Source organism: Strongylocentrotus purpuratus, unplaced genomic scaffold, assembly GCF_000002235.5.
Source record: "Strongylocentrotus purpuratus isolate Spur 01 unplaced genomic scaffold, Spur_5.0 spur5_scaffold_5, whole genome shotgun sequence".
Classification (NCBI taxonomy): Eukaryota; Metazoa; Echinodermata; class Echinoidea; order Camarodonta; family Strongylocentrotidae; genus Strongylocentrotus; species Strongylocentrotus purpuratus.
Genome location: NW_022145611.1, coordinates 1,515,961 through 1,531,897, shown reverse-complemented (window position 1 = coordinate 1,531,897; position 15,937 = coordinate 1,515,961). Strand labels below are relative to the sequence as shown.

The following is a 15,937-nucleotide window of genomic DNA, read 5'->3' as shown; positions in this document are numbered from 1 at the left end:
AGATTAGCACATGACTGGGCGTGCCGTTCTCCCACAATTTAAGGGACAGTGCCCAGTAGGCTCATCATTCACAGGTCACCATCTCCCAGCCAGTGAAACCTAACCTAGTACCATGAATACCCCCCCCCCCCTCAAAAAAAGGAAAAGAAGAAGAAAGAAGTAAAATCTTAAAATAAAAGAGAATTAGCACATGACTGGGCCTGCCGTTCTCACACAATTTAAGGGACAGTGCCCAGTAGGCTCATAATTCACAGGTCACCATCTCTCAGCGAGTGAAGACCTAACCTAGTACCACAAATATCAACCCCCCCCCCCCCAAAAAAAAAAAAAAAAAAAAAATCAGAAAAAAGTAAAATCTTAAAATGAAAAAAAATTAGCACATGACTGGGCGTGCCGTTCTCCCCACAATTTAAGGGACAGTGCCCAGTAGGCTCATCATTCACAGGTCACCATCTCCCAGCCAGTGAAGACCTAAACTAGTACCATGAATACCCCCCACCCCCCCCCCCCCAAAAAAAAAGGAAAAAAAAAGAAGAAAGTAAAATCTTAAAATGAAAGAAAATTAGCACATGACTGGGCGTGCCGTTCTCCCACAATTTAAGGGACAGTGCCCAGTAGGCTCATAATTCACAGGTCACCATCTTCAAGCCAGTGAAGAATATAGTACCTTGAATACCCCCCCCCCCCCCCAAAAAAAAAAAAAAAAAAAAAAAGAAGAAAGTAAAGTCTTAAAGAAAGAAATTTAATTTAATTAAAATTGAATTAAGAAAGAAAATGCTAATTTAGCACATGACTAGGCGTGCCGTTCTCCCACAATTTAAGGGACAGTGCCCAGTAGGCTCATCATTCACAGGTCACCATCTTCAAGCCAGTGAAGAATATAGTACCTTGAATACCCCCCCCCCCAAAAAAAAAAAAAAAAAAAAAAAGAAGAAAGTAAAGTCTTAAAGAAAGAAAATTTAATTTAATTAAAATTGAATTAAAGAAAGAAAATGCTAATTTAGCACATGACTGGGCGTGCCGTTCTCCCACAATTTAAGGGACAGTGCCCAGTAGGCTCATCATTCACAGGTCACCATCTCCCAGCCAGTGAAGAATATATTACCATGAATACCCCCCCCCCCCAAAAAAAAAAAAAAAAAAAAAAAAAAGGAAAAAAAAAGAAAGAATTAAAATCTTAAAATAAAATAAATTAGCACATGACTGGGCGTGCCGTTCTCCCACAATTTAAGGGACATTGCCCAGTAGGCTCATCATTCACAGGTTACCATCTCCCAGCCAGTGAAGACCTAACCTAGTACCATAAATATCAACCTCCCCCCCCCCCCAAAAAAAAAAAAAGGAAAAACAAAAGAAGAAAGAAGTAAAATCTTAAAATGAAAGAAAATTAGCACATGACTGGGCGCGCCGTTCTCCCACAATTTAAGGGACAGTGCCCAGTAGGCTCATCATTCACAGGTCACCATCTCCCAGCCATTAAAGACCTAACCTAGTATCATGAATACCCCCCCCCCCCTCAAAAAAAAAAAAGAAAAAAAAGAAGAAAGTAAAGTCTTAAAGAAAGAAAATTAGCACATGACTGGGCGCGCCGTTCTCACACAATTTAAAAGACAGTGCCCAGTAGGCTCATAATTCACAGGTCACCATCTCTCAGCGAGTGAAGACCTAACCTAGTACCATAAATATCAACCCCCCCCCCCTCAAAAAAAAAAAAGAAAAAAAGAAGAAGAAAGAAGTAAAATCTTAAAATAAAATAAAATTAGCACATGACTGGGCGTGCCGTTCTCCCACAATTTAAGGGACAGTGCCCAGTAGGCTCATAATTCACAGGTCACCATCTCCTAGCCAGTGAAGACCCAAAATAGTACCTTGAATACCCCCCCCCCCCCCAAAAAAAAAAAAAGAAGAAAAAAGAAGAAAGTAAAGTCTTAAAGAAAGAAAATTAGCACATGACTGGGCGTGCCGTTCTCCCACAATTTAAGGGACAGTGCCCAGTAGGCTCATCATTCAAAGGTCACCATTTCCCAGCCAGTGAAGAATATAGTACCATGAATACCCCCCCCCCAAAAAAAAAAAAAAAAAGGAAAAAAAAAAGAAGAAAGAAGTAAAATCTTAAAATAAAATAAAATTAGCACATGACTGGGCGTGCCGTTCTCCCACAATTTAAGGGACATTGCCCAGTAGGCTCATCATTCACAGGTCACCATCTCCCAGCCAGTGAAGACCTAACCTAGTACCATGAATACCCCCCCCCCCCCTCAAAAAAAAAGGGGGAAAAAAGAAGAAAGTAAAGTCTTAAAGAAAGAAAATTAGCACATGACTGGGCGTGCCGTTCTCCCACAATTTAAGGGACATTGCCCAGTAGGCTCATCATTCACAGGTCACCATCTCCCAGCCAGTGAAGACCTAACCTAGTACCATGAATACCCCCCCCCCCTCAAAAAAAAAGGGAAAAAAAAGAAGAAAGTAAAGTCTTAAAGAAAGAAAATTAGCACATGACTGGGCGTGCCGTTCTCCCACAATTTAAGGGACAGTGCCCAGTAGGCTCATCATTCACAGGTCACCATCTCCCAGCCAGTGAAGACCTAACCTAGTACCATAAATATCAACCCCCCCCCCCAAAAAAAGGGAAAAAAAAAAGAAGAAAGAATTAAAATCTTAAAATGAGAGAAAATTAGCACAAAACTGGGCGTGCCGTTCTCCCACAATTTAAGGGACAGTGCCCAGTAGGCTCATCATTCACAGGTCACCATCTCCCAGCCAGTGAAGAATATAGTACCTTGAATACCCCCCCCCCCCCCAAAAAAAAAAAAAAAAAGAAAAAAGGAAAAAAAAAAGAAGAAGAAAGTAAAATATTAAAATAAAATCAAATTAGCACATGACTGGGCGTGCCGTTCTCCCACAATTTAAGGGACATTGCCCAGTAGGCTCATCATTCACAGGTCACCATCTCCCAGCCAGTGAAGAATATATTACCATGAATACCCCCCCCCCCCTCAAAAAAAAGGGAAAAAAAAGAAGAAAGTAAAGTCTTAAAGAAAGAAAATTAGCACATGACTGGGCGTGCCGTTCTCCCACAATTTAAGGGACAGTGCCCAGTAGGCTCATCATTCACAGGTCACCATCTCCCAGCCAGTGAAGACCTAACCTAGTACCATAAATATCAACCCCCCCCCCAAAAAAAAAGGGAAAAAAAAAAGAAAAAATTAAAATCTTAAAATGACAGAAAATTAGCACATGACTGGGCGTGCCGTTCTCCCACAATTTAAGGGACAGTGCCCAGTAGGCTCATCATTCACAGGTCACCATCTCCCAGCCAGTGAAGACCTAACCTAGTACCATGAATACCCCCCCCCCTCAAAAAAAAAGGGGAAAAAAAGAAGAAAGTAAAGTCTTAAAGAAAGAAAATTAGCACATGACTGGGCGTGCCGTTCTCCCACAATTTAAGGGACAGTGCCCAGTAGGCTCATCATTCACAGGTCACCATCTCCCAGCCAGTGAATACCTAACCTAGTACCATAAATGTCAACCCCCCCCCCCCCAAAAAATGGGGAAAAAAAAGAAGAAAGAATTAAAATCTTAAAATGAAAGAAAATTAGCACATGACTGGGCGTGCCGTTCTCCCACAATTTAAGGGACAGTGCCCAGTAGGCTCATCATTCACAGGTCACCATCTCCCAACCAGTGAAGAATATAGTACCTTGAATACCCCCCCCCCAAAAAAAAAAGGGAAAAAAAAAAAAAGGAAAAAAAAAAGAAGAAGAAAGAAGTTAAATCTTAAAATAAAAGAAAATTAGCACATGACTGGGCGTGCCGTTCTCCCACAATTTAAGGGACAGTGCCCAGTAGGCTCATCATTCACAGGTCACCATCTTCCAGCCAGTAAACCTAACGTAGTACCATGAATACCCCCCCCCCTCAAAAAAAAAAAAAAAGGGAAAAAAAAGAAGAAGAAAGAAGTAAAATCTTAAAATGAAAGAAAATTAGCACTTGACTGGGCGTGCCGTTCTCCCACAATTTAAGGGACAGTGCCCAGTAGGCTCATAATTCACAGGTCACCATCTCCCAGCCAGTGAAGAATATAGTACCTTGAATACCCCCCCCCCCCAAAAAAAAAAAAAAAAAAAGAAAGAAAAAAGGAAAAAAAAAGAAGAAGAAAGAAGTTAAATCTTAAAATAAAAGAAAATTAGCACATGACTGGGCGTGCCGTTCTCCCACAATTTAAGGGACAGTGCCCAGTAGGCTCATCATTCACAGGTCACCATCTCCCAGCCATTGAAGACCTAACCTAGTAACATGAATACCCCCCCCCCTCAAAAAAAAAGAAGAAAGTAAAATCTTAAAGAAAGACAATTAGCACATGACTGGGCGTGCCGTTCTCTCACAATTTGAAGGACAGTGCCCAGTAGGCTTATCATTCACAGGTCACCATCTCCCAGCCATTGAAGACCTAACCTAGTAACATGAATACCCCCCCCCCCCCTCAAAAAAAAAGAAGAAAGAAAAATCTTAAAGAAAGAAAATTGGCGCATGACTTGGCGTGCCGTTCTCCCACAATTAAAGGGACAGTGCCCAGTAGGCTCATCATTCACAGGTCACCATCTCCAAACCAGTGAAGACCCAAACTAGTACCATGAATACCCCCCCCCCCTCAAAAAAAAAGAAAAAAAAAAAGAAGAAAGTAAAATCTTAAAGAAAGAAAATTAGCACATGACTGGGCGTGCCGTTCTCCCACAATTTAAGGGACAGTGCCCAGTAGGCTCACAATTCACAGGTCACCATCTCTCAGCAAGTGAAGACCTAACCTAGTACCATGAATACCCCCCCCCCCAAAAAAAAAAAAAAAAAAAGAAAAAAGGAAAAAAAAAGAAGAAAGAAGTAAAATCTTAAAATAAAATAAAATTAGCACACAGTGCCCAGTAGGCTCATAATTCACAGGTCACCATCTCCCAGCCTTTGAAGACCCAACCTAGCACCATAAATACCTCCCCCCCCCCAAAAAAAAAAAAAAAAAAAATGTAATGACAAAAAATGAAAGAAAATAGCACATGACTGGGCGTGCCATTCGCCCACAATTTAAGGGACAGCGCCAAGTAGGCTCATAATTTAACATGTCACCATCTCCCAGCCAGTGAAGACCTAACCTAGCACCATGAATACCCCCCCCCCAAAAAAAAAAATGTAATGACTTAAAATAAAAGAAAACTAGCGCATGACTGGGCGTGCCGTTCGCCCACAATTTAAGGGACAGTGCCCCATATAGGCTCATTATTCACAGGTCACCATCTTCCAGTCAGTGAAGACTTAATCTAGCACCATGAATACCCCCCCCCCACACACACACAAAAATATAATATCTTACAATAAAAGAAAACTAACACCTAAACGGGGACGCATTCCACCTTCAACTAAAGGGACAGTGCCCTGTATGATCATCATTCACAGGTCACCATCTCTCAGCCCCAGTAATTACCTACACCTAACAACATGAATCACCAAAAGAGATTCAATTTAATGTCTCAAATTGAAAGAAAAATAGCAACTGACTGGGCGTGCCGTTTACCTACAACTTAAGGGACAGTGCACCGGAGGCTCATCATTCACAGGTCACCATCTTCTCCCAGCCATTAATTTCCTAACCTAACACTATGAATACTAAAAAAATACAATTTAATGTCTTAAAATGAAAGAAAACTATAGGACCTGACTAGGCGTGCTGTTCACCTACATAGCGTTCCCATCCCTTCTGTTTCATGGTACAGTATTCGAATAACTAAATCTACATTTAAAAATAAATTAATGTAAAGAAAAATAAGGGAGGAATCACATTTCCTGCTTTTAACGCGATATGCAATATTATTCCACTAGGTATTCTATATTTAATTTAAATCAGATGTACAGTATTCCATGAACAAAGAATGTTAAATCCTAAATATATATATATATATATACAGAGAGAGAGAGAGAGAGAGAGGTACAGACAGAGGAGGAGGGGAGGGGGTAAGGGGAGAAGGCAGTCTTGCTTTGAATTTTATGTATCCTATTCAAACAAGCAAATGTAGATTTGATAAGTCATAATCTTAAATAGTGAGCGAGAAAGTGGGAGAAATTGTGAGAGATAGAAAGGGAGAAAGAGGGGAAGAGTGGATGGGTCTTGATTTAGAGCTGATATACATAAAGAAGAAAAATAAAGACCAAGACATAAACAAATAAAAATAAATAGAAAGATAAAATGATACAGAAAGAGGAAAGAATGATATAAAATAATATGAACTGTCTGTATCCGAACAGGTCTTTTCAGAACTTTACTCTTCACTCTTTAACCTTCGTGATCTCCTCACAACCTTCTCAATCTTGATTTTGTTTTTGTCTCAATTTTACGGAATGACCCTTAAAGATTCAATATTGTTAGGATGTAAGGAGCTATTAGAAAATTCTACAATATCGAGAACCATCCCTGCTGCAATGGAGAGAAGGGTAAATCAAAAAGAGCATTGGACAAGATAAACAGCTGTTAAAAAAATACTGAGAATTGTTGGATAATAACAAAAGACTGAAAGAGGGAATCACAACTTTCGTAGATGTTATATACAGTGCAATACTAATTTGTCTATTTTTAGTTTTAAAAAAGAGTTATAGAGGGAGGGGGATGTATCTATAGGAGATGGGAGGGAGTTAGTATATTCACACATGCAAGTGAGAATTTGATAGGTCATTCACACATGCAAGTGAGAATTTGATAGGTCATTTTGAAAAGAATAGGGTGTGTTTGAAGGTATTTTTGTCACAAATCTGAAGTAGGGCCTACTGTATTAAATAATTTAATTTATTTAGTGGAGAATTGAGAAGAAAATCAGAAAAAAGTTTAAAATATATTTAAAGACATGTAAAAGGAGTCCTATCCTACTAGACGAACAACAAAAACAACCCACAATAAAAGCAATTGTATAAGATTGAAGAGACAAACTGTAAAGATTAGCGGAGAAGGAAAAAGGATAAAAATATTACATTTCACAGAGAGTATAACCAATCCCATTAGAGACCACACATGGGATTTACTGGGGCCGTATACCTGAAAATAGTGAACACGATATATTTTGTGTCCGATGTCATGCTACTACGTATTATGGTAACTTTGAATAATATACTAAAATCAACAAATTAAAATATTGTCTCATACTCAACTATAAATGGACAACTATTTAACCCAGCCACACATAAAGGTGTGAGGTGACTTAAATTAAGTGATTCCTTTTTTTCTTCAAATTGTAAGATGTCGGGAATATGCACCCCTTTAAAAGATAGGATTGAGAACAATCCGCGACAAAAAGAGAAACAAAATGGGATTTGTTATAAGTGAGTAGAACCTATATATGCATAAATTGGATATAATGTATAAGAAATTTGAACCAAGTAATTGCAATTAGAAGCTGAGATTTAACTTTTTTGTTTCAATGGACTGGAAAACTTTTATGATCAATAATGCTTCATGATTAAAGTGGTTTTACTGTTTGAAACTTCGCATTTCTAACCCTTTTTATAAAAAGAATGTATTCTATTCAATTGAATCATTTTTTTTATTTTATATTTTTATTCTTAATTTTACTTATATTTTTTAATTTGATATTTTTTAATAGTATTTCATTTTATTAGTTTGAAACCATTTTCGTATAAGATCATTAGTTGTTGGAATCTTCTTTTCTAATTCTTTTGTGCATTTTCTGATATTCCACATGACAGTACAATCTTTCCACAAGTACCGGTACACATCCTACAAGCCAGTTTGTAATTGCAGTCTAAATTTGTTTTTGGTTTTAAAAAATGTGGACAAAAATACTGGATACATGCTCATGTTCAAATATTCATTTTTATTTCATGCACCATTGATATTTCATGATACACAGGTAAAGTTGTCTCTAAATGGAGATAAAAGACGTTCACGTGACCCCTCCACTTTAAGCATCATGTTGGGTCTCTTCATGTTAAGATATTCAGTGGATATTTCGTGCTAATTACGAACTGGGTAATTGGACAACTCTTGCCAAGTGTAGCTCTTACAACAAGATATTTGAAATATCAGTACAACTGCTTTTATGAGAGGGATGATTGCAAAACCCAATAACTAAGACTTACAAAAGAAGACAACTTCTGAATCCTTTGTTAAAACAATATAATGTATATTTCAAAAAGATTTTCGACCAAATATTCACAAGTTCTCAACTTAGTAACCAACGTGTCAAACTCATATATATATACATGACTCCCATTAGGAGGTATGGGGGTAAACAGATCTGGTGAATAGGAACATATTGTCACAAGGTAGACATTGAAATACCTGCATACCTACGACGTGTGTGCGCGTCCCACGGCGAGGCCTGATCTGTGGAATAAAGAGGTAAACAGAATGCTGTATTAGGCATCTCAAAGTAAATATGATGGGGCAGATACAATCTTAAAACTCGAAGACAAATTATGACATTTTGTTAGGTATAGTATATAGCAAGTTTATACATTCATTTCAAAATAGACTTATTTCACCTTTCGGCCCTACATTTACTAATTATAAAATAGAGGAAACATAGCAGTTGCATACTCTCCGAAATGATGAGGACATATGCAAACAGAAGCAAACATGAAGACTCACCATGTACTACTATAATGTTATAAAAAACTAATTACTATTTCAAACATACACTGTATGAAACCTAATAATAAACAGTACACATACCTTCTTGGAAACAATTTACAGGCGGTCAAAGAAAGAGAATGGCCTCCGGCGTCTACCCCGACTGACCACACCCAGTCTTTCTTGACCACGATAGTGCAGCGGGCCTGGTTTGAGTGACCATGCACTACCCGTCTCGGCTTCCTCCCTACTACTCCTATAGCAAGGCGTTTACGTCCCGAGAACCTCAGCAGTGTTCGACCCAGTATCCCCCCTCGGTCTCCCCCCTGCTGCTTCTGCGAATCAGTCTGTAGGAAAGGAGAATGAAGTGAGTTTAAAAAATCATTTATACTAAGGGGGAAGTCCACCCTTAAATTAAGTTGACTGTAATAAAAGCATATATAACAATAAAAATATGAAAGTTATGAATTTTAAAGCTGTCATCAGTGAAAAAAATGTGACATCATGCAAGCTCATCTCCAATTTGCTCTGTAGGCTACAGACAATTTCATGAATTTTCATTTTCTTAGATATTGATAACGGAATAGATACGTTTCATACAGGGGTTGCTTAACACTATACTTGAAATGATAATACTTAGGTCAAATATTTGATTGAAACATTAATTGATTGCACCTTTAAAAATTCATAACTTTCTTATTCTTAATCGGTTTATGCCCAAACTTTCACTTTCCCTTTCATTAAAAGTTGCTGCTATGTTGTAAAGTTTTGGCTCATTGTCAAGTCTTCAATTAAAAAAATTGTGTTTGGTACATTGAATACATTGCATGCTCATCTGTTTAGTTATTTTTTGTTGTGGGGGTAGGAATTGTTAGAATACTTAAAATTAGGAAAGCATATAAAAAAAAATTACTTACCCAGGCTACAATCACACATTGCCTCGCCTCGCGGCAATCCGGGCCGACCTCCGCAGGTTCTGGTTTGCCCGATTGGCGGCACGACGTTGCTCTCTCTCCGCGGCGAGTTGAACAGCGGCGGCAGCTGCGATCTCTCGCTCTACCAGACGCGGTGACCTTCGTCTCGGGTGGAGTTGCTCACGCTCCTCCGCCCTCCTACGCTGTTCATCCTGCTGTTGGCGATGAGCAGGAACGACCTCCGCACGACCGTTCTCGCGATGCAACTTGTTGACTGTATAAACCAAACGAAAACATAAATGAGGACATGCTACTTAGTACATGCATGGCATTTCACAGATCACATTCAAATACACGATTCTCCATTTATTCTTGAATATACCCCCTGGCAATGCACCAACGTACACATTCAATGATCCCATATTACAGGGTAAAGGGGTAGGCTACTTTTCACGCAACAAAGGCCCGTACATACACGAAAATCTGGCCAGTATTGACTTTACACACCGGAGATAGGGGGTGCTTTCAAAGGGAGGGAACATGCATATATGCTGCCTACCCTAAAATAACACTGAGTGGAGGGGGAGGGGGAGGCGGAGGGAGGCAGTGTAATTAGTTTCAAAATATTTTGAATCAATATACATATGTACATGAATCAATATTTACTCTTCCATTTTTAATATTTTTACCAATGGCAATATGCGGCCCTCGATCCCTGGAAAATTCTGGATCCGCTAATGGTCTGGGCAAATACATGTAGCTCTATAATTATGGTCCACAAGACGCCTTTTTAAAATGTAGATCTAAGTTACATGTGAGAGATTAATTTACTTTGAATAAATGCATACCGTGTTGCGTGCAGTAGAGTTCAACAGCGTTTTCGTCTAGCGAGTGACGTCCACGCCGGCTGCAACGTCTGCCATTCCCATGAAGCCCAATATGTGCAGAGCACTGGACCTCGGCTGGCTGTCTGTAATAAAGGAAACATAAAACAGGACATATAGTCTATTACTACTACTAGATTGCAAATAATAGAATGCGAATATATAAGACAAAAGTGCAGATGTTGCAATTTTGGTAAGACATTCGATAGGGTAATTACAATGAATGACCCAAAACAAATAACTTTCAACTCACTGAAGGGTCAAAATCCTGCGTGTATTAGAGGGACTGTATCAGCAGTTTCCATGCGCAGAAGGCCATAATTCGCCGACACCAGACTTGGTGGAAATACCATTAACGGGGGTACAAATCTGCACACAGCAAACCCGTTGGCCAGTCAAGAATCCGCACCCCCCCCCCTTCTGATTTCTCGGATAATACTCGAGAGTTTTCGGGTAACGGGGAAACCAAAGCATTACATAAGGTCTAATGGTCATAAAAATCAAGGCTAACCCGGGTGATTGACAACACCTGTTGTTGGGTAAACACCCGAACGGTGTCGAATTCTCCATGAGAGCTGACTACTAGTTGGTAAATTCATTTTTAATTTAGAAAATAACTATATACATACTGTCGGTGTTGCCAGCACTCTTCCACTTCATCAACAGGCAGGGGTGCCTTCCTCCTACAACGAGTACCCTCCAGGGTATTCATCACACAGTTCCCGGTGAACTTGTTGCCGTAAAAGACCATTATTACACAAGTGAAATAACAGTGGTTCAAAGCAAGCTAGGCGAACGAAGCAAAAGCTAAGTAAATATCTCAAAACGACTTGTCTAGGACAGAATCTAGCAGAGAATGGCAAATTTCTCGCTTCTCATCTAACACGAAACCTATTGTCATCGCGCGCGCGGTCTCTTTGAATGCATGTGTTAAATTGAAATACATCACGTGATTCGAGCAGACGAACGAATCACATTTAACATTTTCAGTGCATTCACTCATGCAAAGCATGGACCTATTACGGATGGACATTCATCGTTTTCTTAACGAACTCATTGTGATTGTCTCCGTCAATCGGGGGCGGATCAAGGCAGCCCCCGGCAGGGGAGGGGTCCAATTCGTGAGAAAATCGTTGTACCGGTCAGCAATCATTATGACACTAAGCAATACGACGACGACGAATTCAATTACGAAGCAAAAACTAAGTAAAAATCTCCAAGCGACTTGTCTAGGACAGAATCTAGCAGAGACAGGCAGATTTTTAGCTCCTCATCTTACACGAAACCTAAAATTCGATTTGCGCGGGCGGTTTCTGTGAATGCATCACGTGGTTTGAGCAGACGAACGAATCACATTCACCCACAAAGGCATTTAATAATGGCAACGGGTTCCAAAAATATATTGGTGATAACTGTCATGCTATTGAGCCCACCGTGCTAAAAATCTATTGTCATGCTAATATAATGTTGGAATTCCAGCGAACCTCGTACTTTCTATCGTCTGATTTGTAGAGGAATTGCTTGAAGCTATCGTCTTCAGCTGTTGATTGATAGAGCATTATAAGGTTATTCATGTACTGGACATACTATTGTGCTCCTGCATGGGTGATCAGTAAAGTGTGCCCCGTATGACGTGAACGTCTTTGTTTCATTTTGATGGACACGCAACAATAAACCTGCAAACAAAATCGGTGTCAGAGGAGACAGTTAAAGGAAGAAGAAGAAGAAGAAAGTGAGCAAAGCCCGGCCCCCCCCCCCCCCACTCAGTGTTATTTAGGGTACGCATATGCGTGTTCCAACCGACCCCCCCCCCCCCCTTTCAGCAAAAGTCCGGTGTGTAAAGTCAATACGGCTCGACCTTTTCCTTTTGTATACGAGCCTTTTTCCGCACCCCCCCCCCCCTTTTTCAGCAAAAGTCCGGTGTGTACAGTCAATACGGCTCGACCTTTTTCTTGTGTTACGAAAAGGACATTTTGGCAACACGCATGCGGTCATTTTGAAACCTGAGTGGGGGGGGGGGGGCCGGGGAGCAAAGTGTGATAAATATTTCTTTTTTGATATCATTAAAATCTTCAAACTATCAGACCGCATAATAGACTTACACGTATTTCCCTTATTTCGTCAATGTGCACAATCTGTTGAATTGGAATGTTGTATTGATTTGCCATGAGACAAACACAGATTCACCCTTCTATAATCCCCCAAACATCACATCACTTGTGTATTCTACCAATAGACCGATTTGTAATTGACACATGGTACGAGTTTAAATGACCCCAAAAATGACCCCTAATGTGATAGCGGTGCGTTATGATTCCCCCTTTTGAAAAGAATACTTTCAATTGTGTAGTTACCATGCATGTCATGGAATTCACTTTTGAATACGTAATTTTCATGACCTCTATCTGTTGTAGATCGTAGGCTATCATCGAAATAACAGTGCATACAAACATACAAAACAGGCCCCACGAAAAGTTTTAAAAAGTGTGGGGGGGGGGCTAAAGTATTTACGATCAGGTAAGTTCAAGTTCAATTTATTCCAAACCACACAAAACATGATATGATCTTTTACCTAAAAAGGAGACTGGTAATAGTACATTTTTTCATCATATATTAACTCGATCACATCATAAAATGAATGGTTTTAGGACCCCTTTAGAAGCTAAGCTTGTGCATGAGCGGGGCCCTATATAGTCAACAAAATACATACATTAACAATAAGGTGAAAAAATAGAATGTAACGTAACTGTATATACAAGGGATGAAAATACAAAGCTATAGAATGTAGAAAACACACACACGCACGCACACACACATACTTATTATCGAACATTTCTTCCTTACCTGGTATCAAAGGCAACTTGAAAGTAACACGTAGGTGTATTATACATAGATTAGTTTTGAAAACTAGCATTAATGGCAAACTAGCTAGGAAATGGAGTTAATATTTCTAAGGCTCAATGGAGGGGGTGGTAGGCTAGATGGAGAGGGTGCTAGGCTGGATGTAGTTAGTGCAAGTTTAAATGAAATCATGCTAGGAGATAGATGGAGCTAATATCTCTAAGGCTCAATGGAGGGGGTGCTAGGCAAGTTTAAATGAAATCATGCTAGGAGATATTATGGAGTTAATAATTAATGAGCGAGAACACTAACTGAAGTTCTTCAAAATGAAACATACTAGGTATGGGGCTTGGGTGATCATCACACCATTGTTAGAACAAGATTGTTTGGAACCAGCAACCTTGATAACTTGGCCAGTATGACGTGACATTTCGGTACTTTATAATACATTATATCTGATATATTGGTAAAAAGTAAAGATTGTGAAAACTTTATGTAAAAATTAGTAACATTACAAAATATGCAAGTAGTCAGGAAATCCCTTACACGATCTAGGAGTAAAGATTGTGATAATTCTCTCGCGCTCTAACTCGCCACCTCCCCCTCTCTCTCTCTCTCTCTCTCTCTCTCTCATTTAATTTTTCACGTCTAGTGACATTCCTAAACATAAGCCTGGTATATAACGAAAACTTGATATTATAGAAGTAGGAGCAGATGTGCCAAAATAACCAAACATCATAATTCGACATGATCGGTATCAGAAGCTCCGAGAGAGATGAAATGAGACCGAGCCTAATTTGCGTCAACTACACTATATGAGATTGGAGGTGGCTTGTGTTCCAAGTATGGTACATTGCTATCTATGCGCATTACATTGATCTACAGAAACGTATACAATGCTCGAGGTGCATGCCGGGAAGGCGTATGAAAGATGACGTAATGGTATCGAAAAATAAGAAAGGAAAACAAGTTCAGTTCAAGACAGTTCAAAATAATGCTGGGAAATGGAAATTAAAATGATACCGTTTTAAAAACCAGTTAGATATGGTTTTTGGACAAGAAGCATGAGATAATTCATTGCTCGGCAATCTGGACTGTGTTTGAAACAGAGCATCCAATATTCCTGATATTTAATAGTATACTGTCAATAAAAAAATATAACTAAAAAAAATAATAATAATGGACCTCTTTACCCAAGGCTGTGTGTCTTTGTCGAGCACAAAATGATTCTGCTCGGGTATGCAGGCCAGTTGTTATCCCATATTGGGCTTGAATATATAGACTTGAATTGAAAGACCCTTTGTTTCACTTCGCGAAGTTTGGGCGCTTTTTTATGAGGAGTAAAACCTTGCCCATCATTGAATTCATGTTGTAAAGTTGTTTACAGACTGGAAAAGGATAGCCCGCCAGCAAGCTGACGCCCCCTCCAAAGACCCCCCAAAGGGGCTCCCTAACAGTTTTTTTCCTACACTGCTCCCCCTCACCATAGGCCCATTTTTTAAATCTTTTTTGAGGAATCCATTGACATTATTGTGCTTTGGAACCCTTTCCCATACATCAACAACACCAACAATAATTATTTTATCACACCAACATTGGAAAAAATGATTAAATTTTAATATCTGGCTTTTTGGCTTTAAAATAAAATACACTAAAAAAAAAAATTGTAACTGATCTCCCCTACCTTTCTTCTTCCTCTTTTTCGCCCCATTCCCTTCCCTTACTTCTCTCACCCTCTCTCATTTAAGTTTGGTGAGGGAGGCAGGGGCCTTTTGCCCCCTCCCCCCGATCCACACGATGTTGGTGGGATTAATCGCAACTGATCTCTGCTTCTTTTCACCCTTTTCTTTTCTTCTACCTCTTTTGTGTTCCATTTTAGCTCTCCTCTTTCCCTTTCCCTTCTTTCTCTCTTTTTTGTTGGCGGGAAGGGGGGGGGGGGAGAGGCAAAGGCCTTACTCCGCGATCCACATCTTGTTTGCAGGAAAATTGCAACTGATATCCTTTCTTTTCTTTTCTTCTTTTGTTTCTTTCCCTTTCCTTCCTTCTCTCTTGTTTTGCGGGGGGGGGGAGGCAACAGCATGGGCGGCAAGGCCCTTTTTGGTCCCCCCCCCGATCTCCTTCTTTTCCCCTTTTTCATTTTTTCTTCCTTTCCTCCTCTCTCTTCTTTCACTTTTTTTCCTTCCTTCTCTCTCTCTCTCTATCTCTCTTTTTGTTTGCTGAGGGGACAAGGGAGGGCAGGCGAAGGCCTTTCGCCCCCGATCCAAACTGCGTTGTTGGAAAAATGCACAATTGATCTCCCGTAACTTTCTTTTCTTTCCCTTTCCCTTCTCTTCCTTTCTCTCTCTGTTAAGTTTGCTGTAGAAGGGGGGAGGCAAGGGCCATTTGCCGCCCCCGATCCCCAACTTGTTGGCGGGAAAACTGCAACTGATACCCCTCCCCCTTTTTTTTCTTTCCTTCCCTTTATCTCCTCTTTTCCCTTTTTTCTTTCCCTTCTCTTCCTTCTATTTTTCTTTTTGCTGGGGGGGGGGGGCAACAGCCTGGGAGGCAAAGCCCTTCCCCCCCCCCCGATCTCCTTCTTTCTCCTTTTCGTTTCTTCTTCCTTTCCCTTTGTCTCTTCTTAACCTTTCCTTTTTTTTTAAATTTCCTTCTTTCTCTCTCTCTCTCTCTCTCTT

General features: G+C 39.9%; 1 protein-coding gene and 1 long non-coding RNA gene across 2 annotated transcripts; one reads left to right on the top strand and one right to left on the bottom strand.

The window, feature by feature from the left end:
* The first annotated feature begins 6,657 nt into the window (after positions 1-6,657).
* On the top strand, positions 6,658-6,986 carry LOC115929711. The gene is made up of 2 exons (XR_004066686.1): positions 6,658-6,711; positions 6,744-6,986. It is a non-coding gene; the product is annotated as an uncharacterized LOC115929711 (long non-coding RNA).
* A 1,748-nt stretch (positions 6,987-8,734) lies between these two features.
* Positions 8,735-11,319, bottom strand: LOC115929450. Its single transcript, XM_030998370.1, has 4 exons — positions 11,054-11,319; positions 10,389-10,510; positions 9,544-9,814; positions 8,735-8,973 (listed from the first exon to the last, which is right to left on the bottom strand). The coding sequence occupies exons 1-3, from the start codon at positions 11,173-11,175 to the stop codon at positions 9,555-9,557; spliced, it is 504 nt and encodes a 167-aa protein (XP_030854230.1). The 5' UTR covers positions 11,176-11,319; the 3' UTR covers positions 8,735-8,973; positions 9,544-9,554.
* Positions 11,320-15,937: the final 4,618 nt, after the last annotated feature.

Excerpts from the sequence above, each read along its gene's own strand:
- LOC115929450 (XM_030998370.1), bottom strand. The coding sequence starts at position 11,175 with ATGGTCTTTTACGGCAACAAGTTCACCGGGAACTGTGTGATGAATACC. Across the intron at positions 10,511-11,053 it reads GAGTGCTGGCAACACCGACA|ACAGCCAGCCGAGGTCCAGT; the intron begins GTATGTATATAG and ends CCTTTATTACAG. Across the intron at positions 9,815-10,388 it reads ACTCTACTGCACGCAACACG|TCAACAAGTTGCATCGCGAG; the intron begins GTATGCATTTAT and ends TGGTTTATACAG.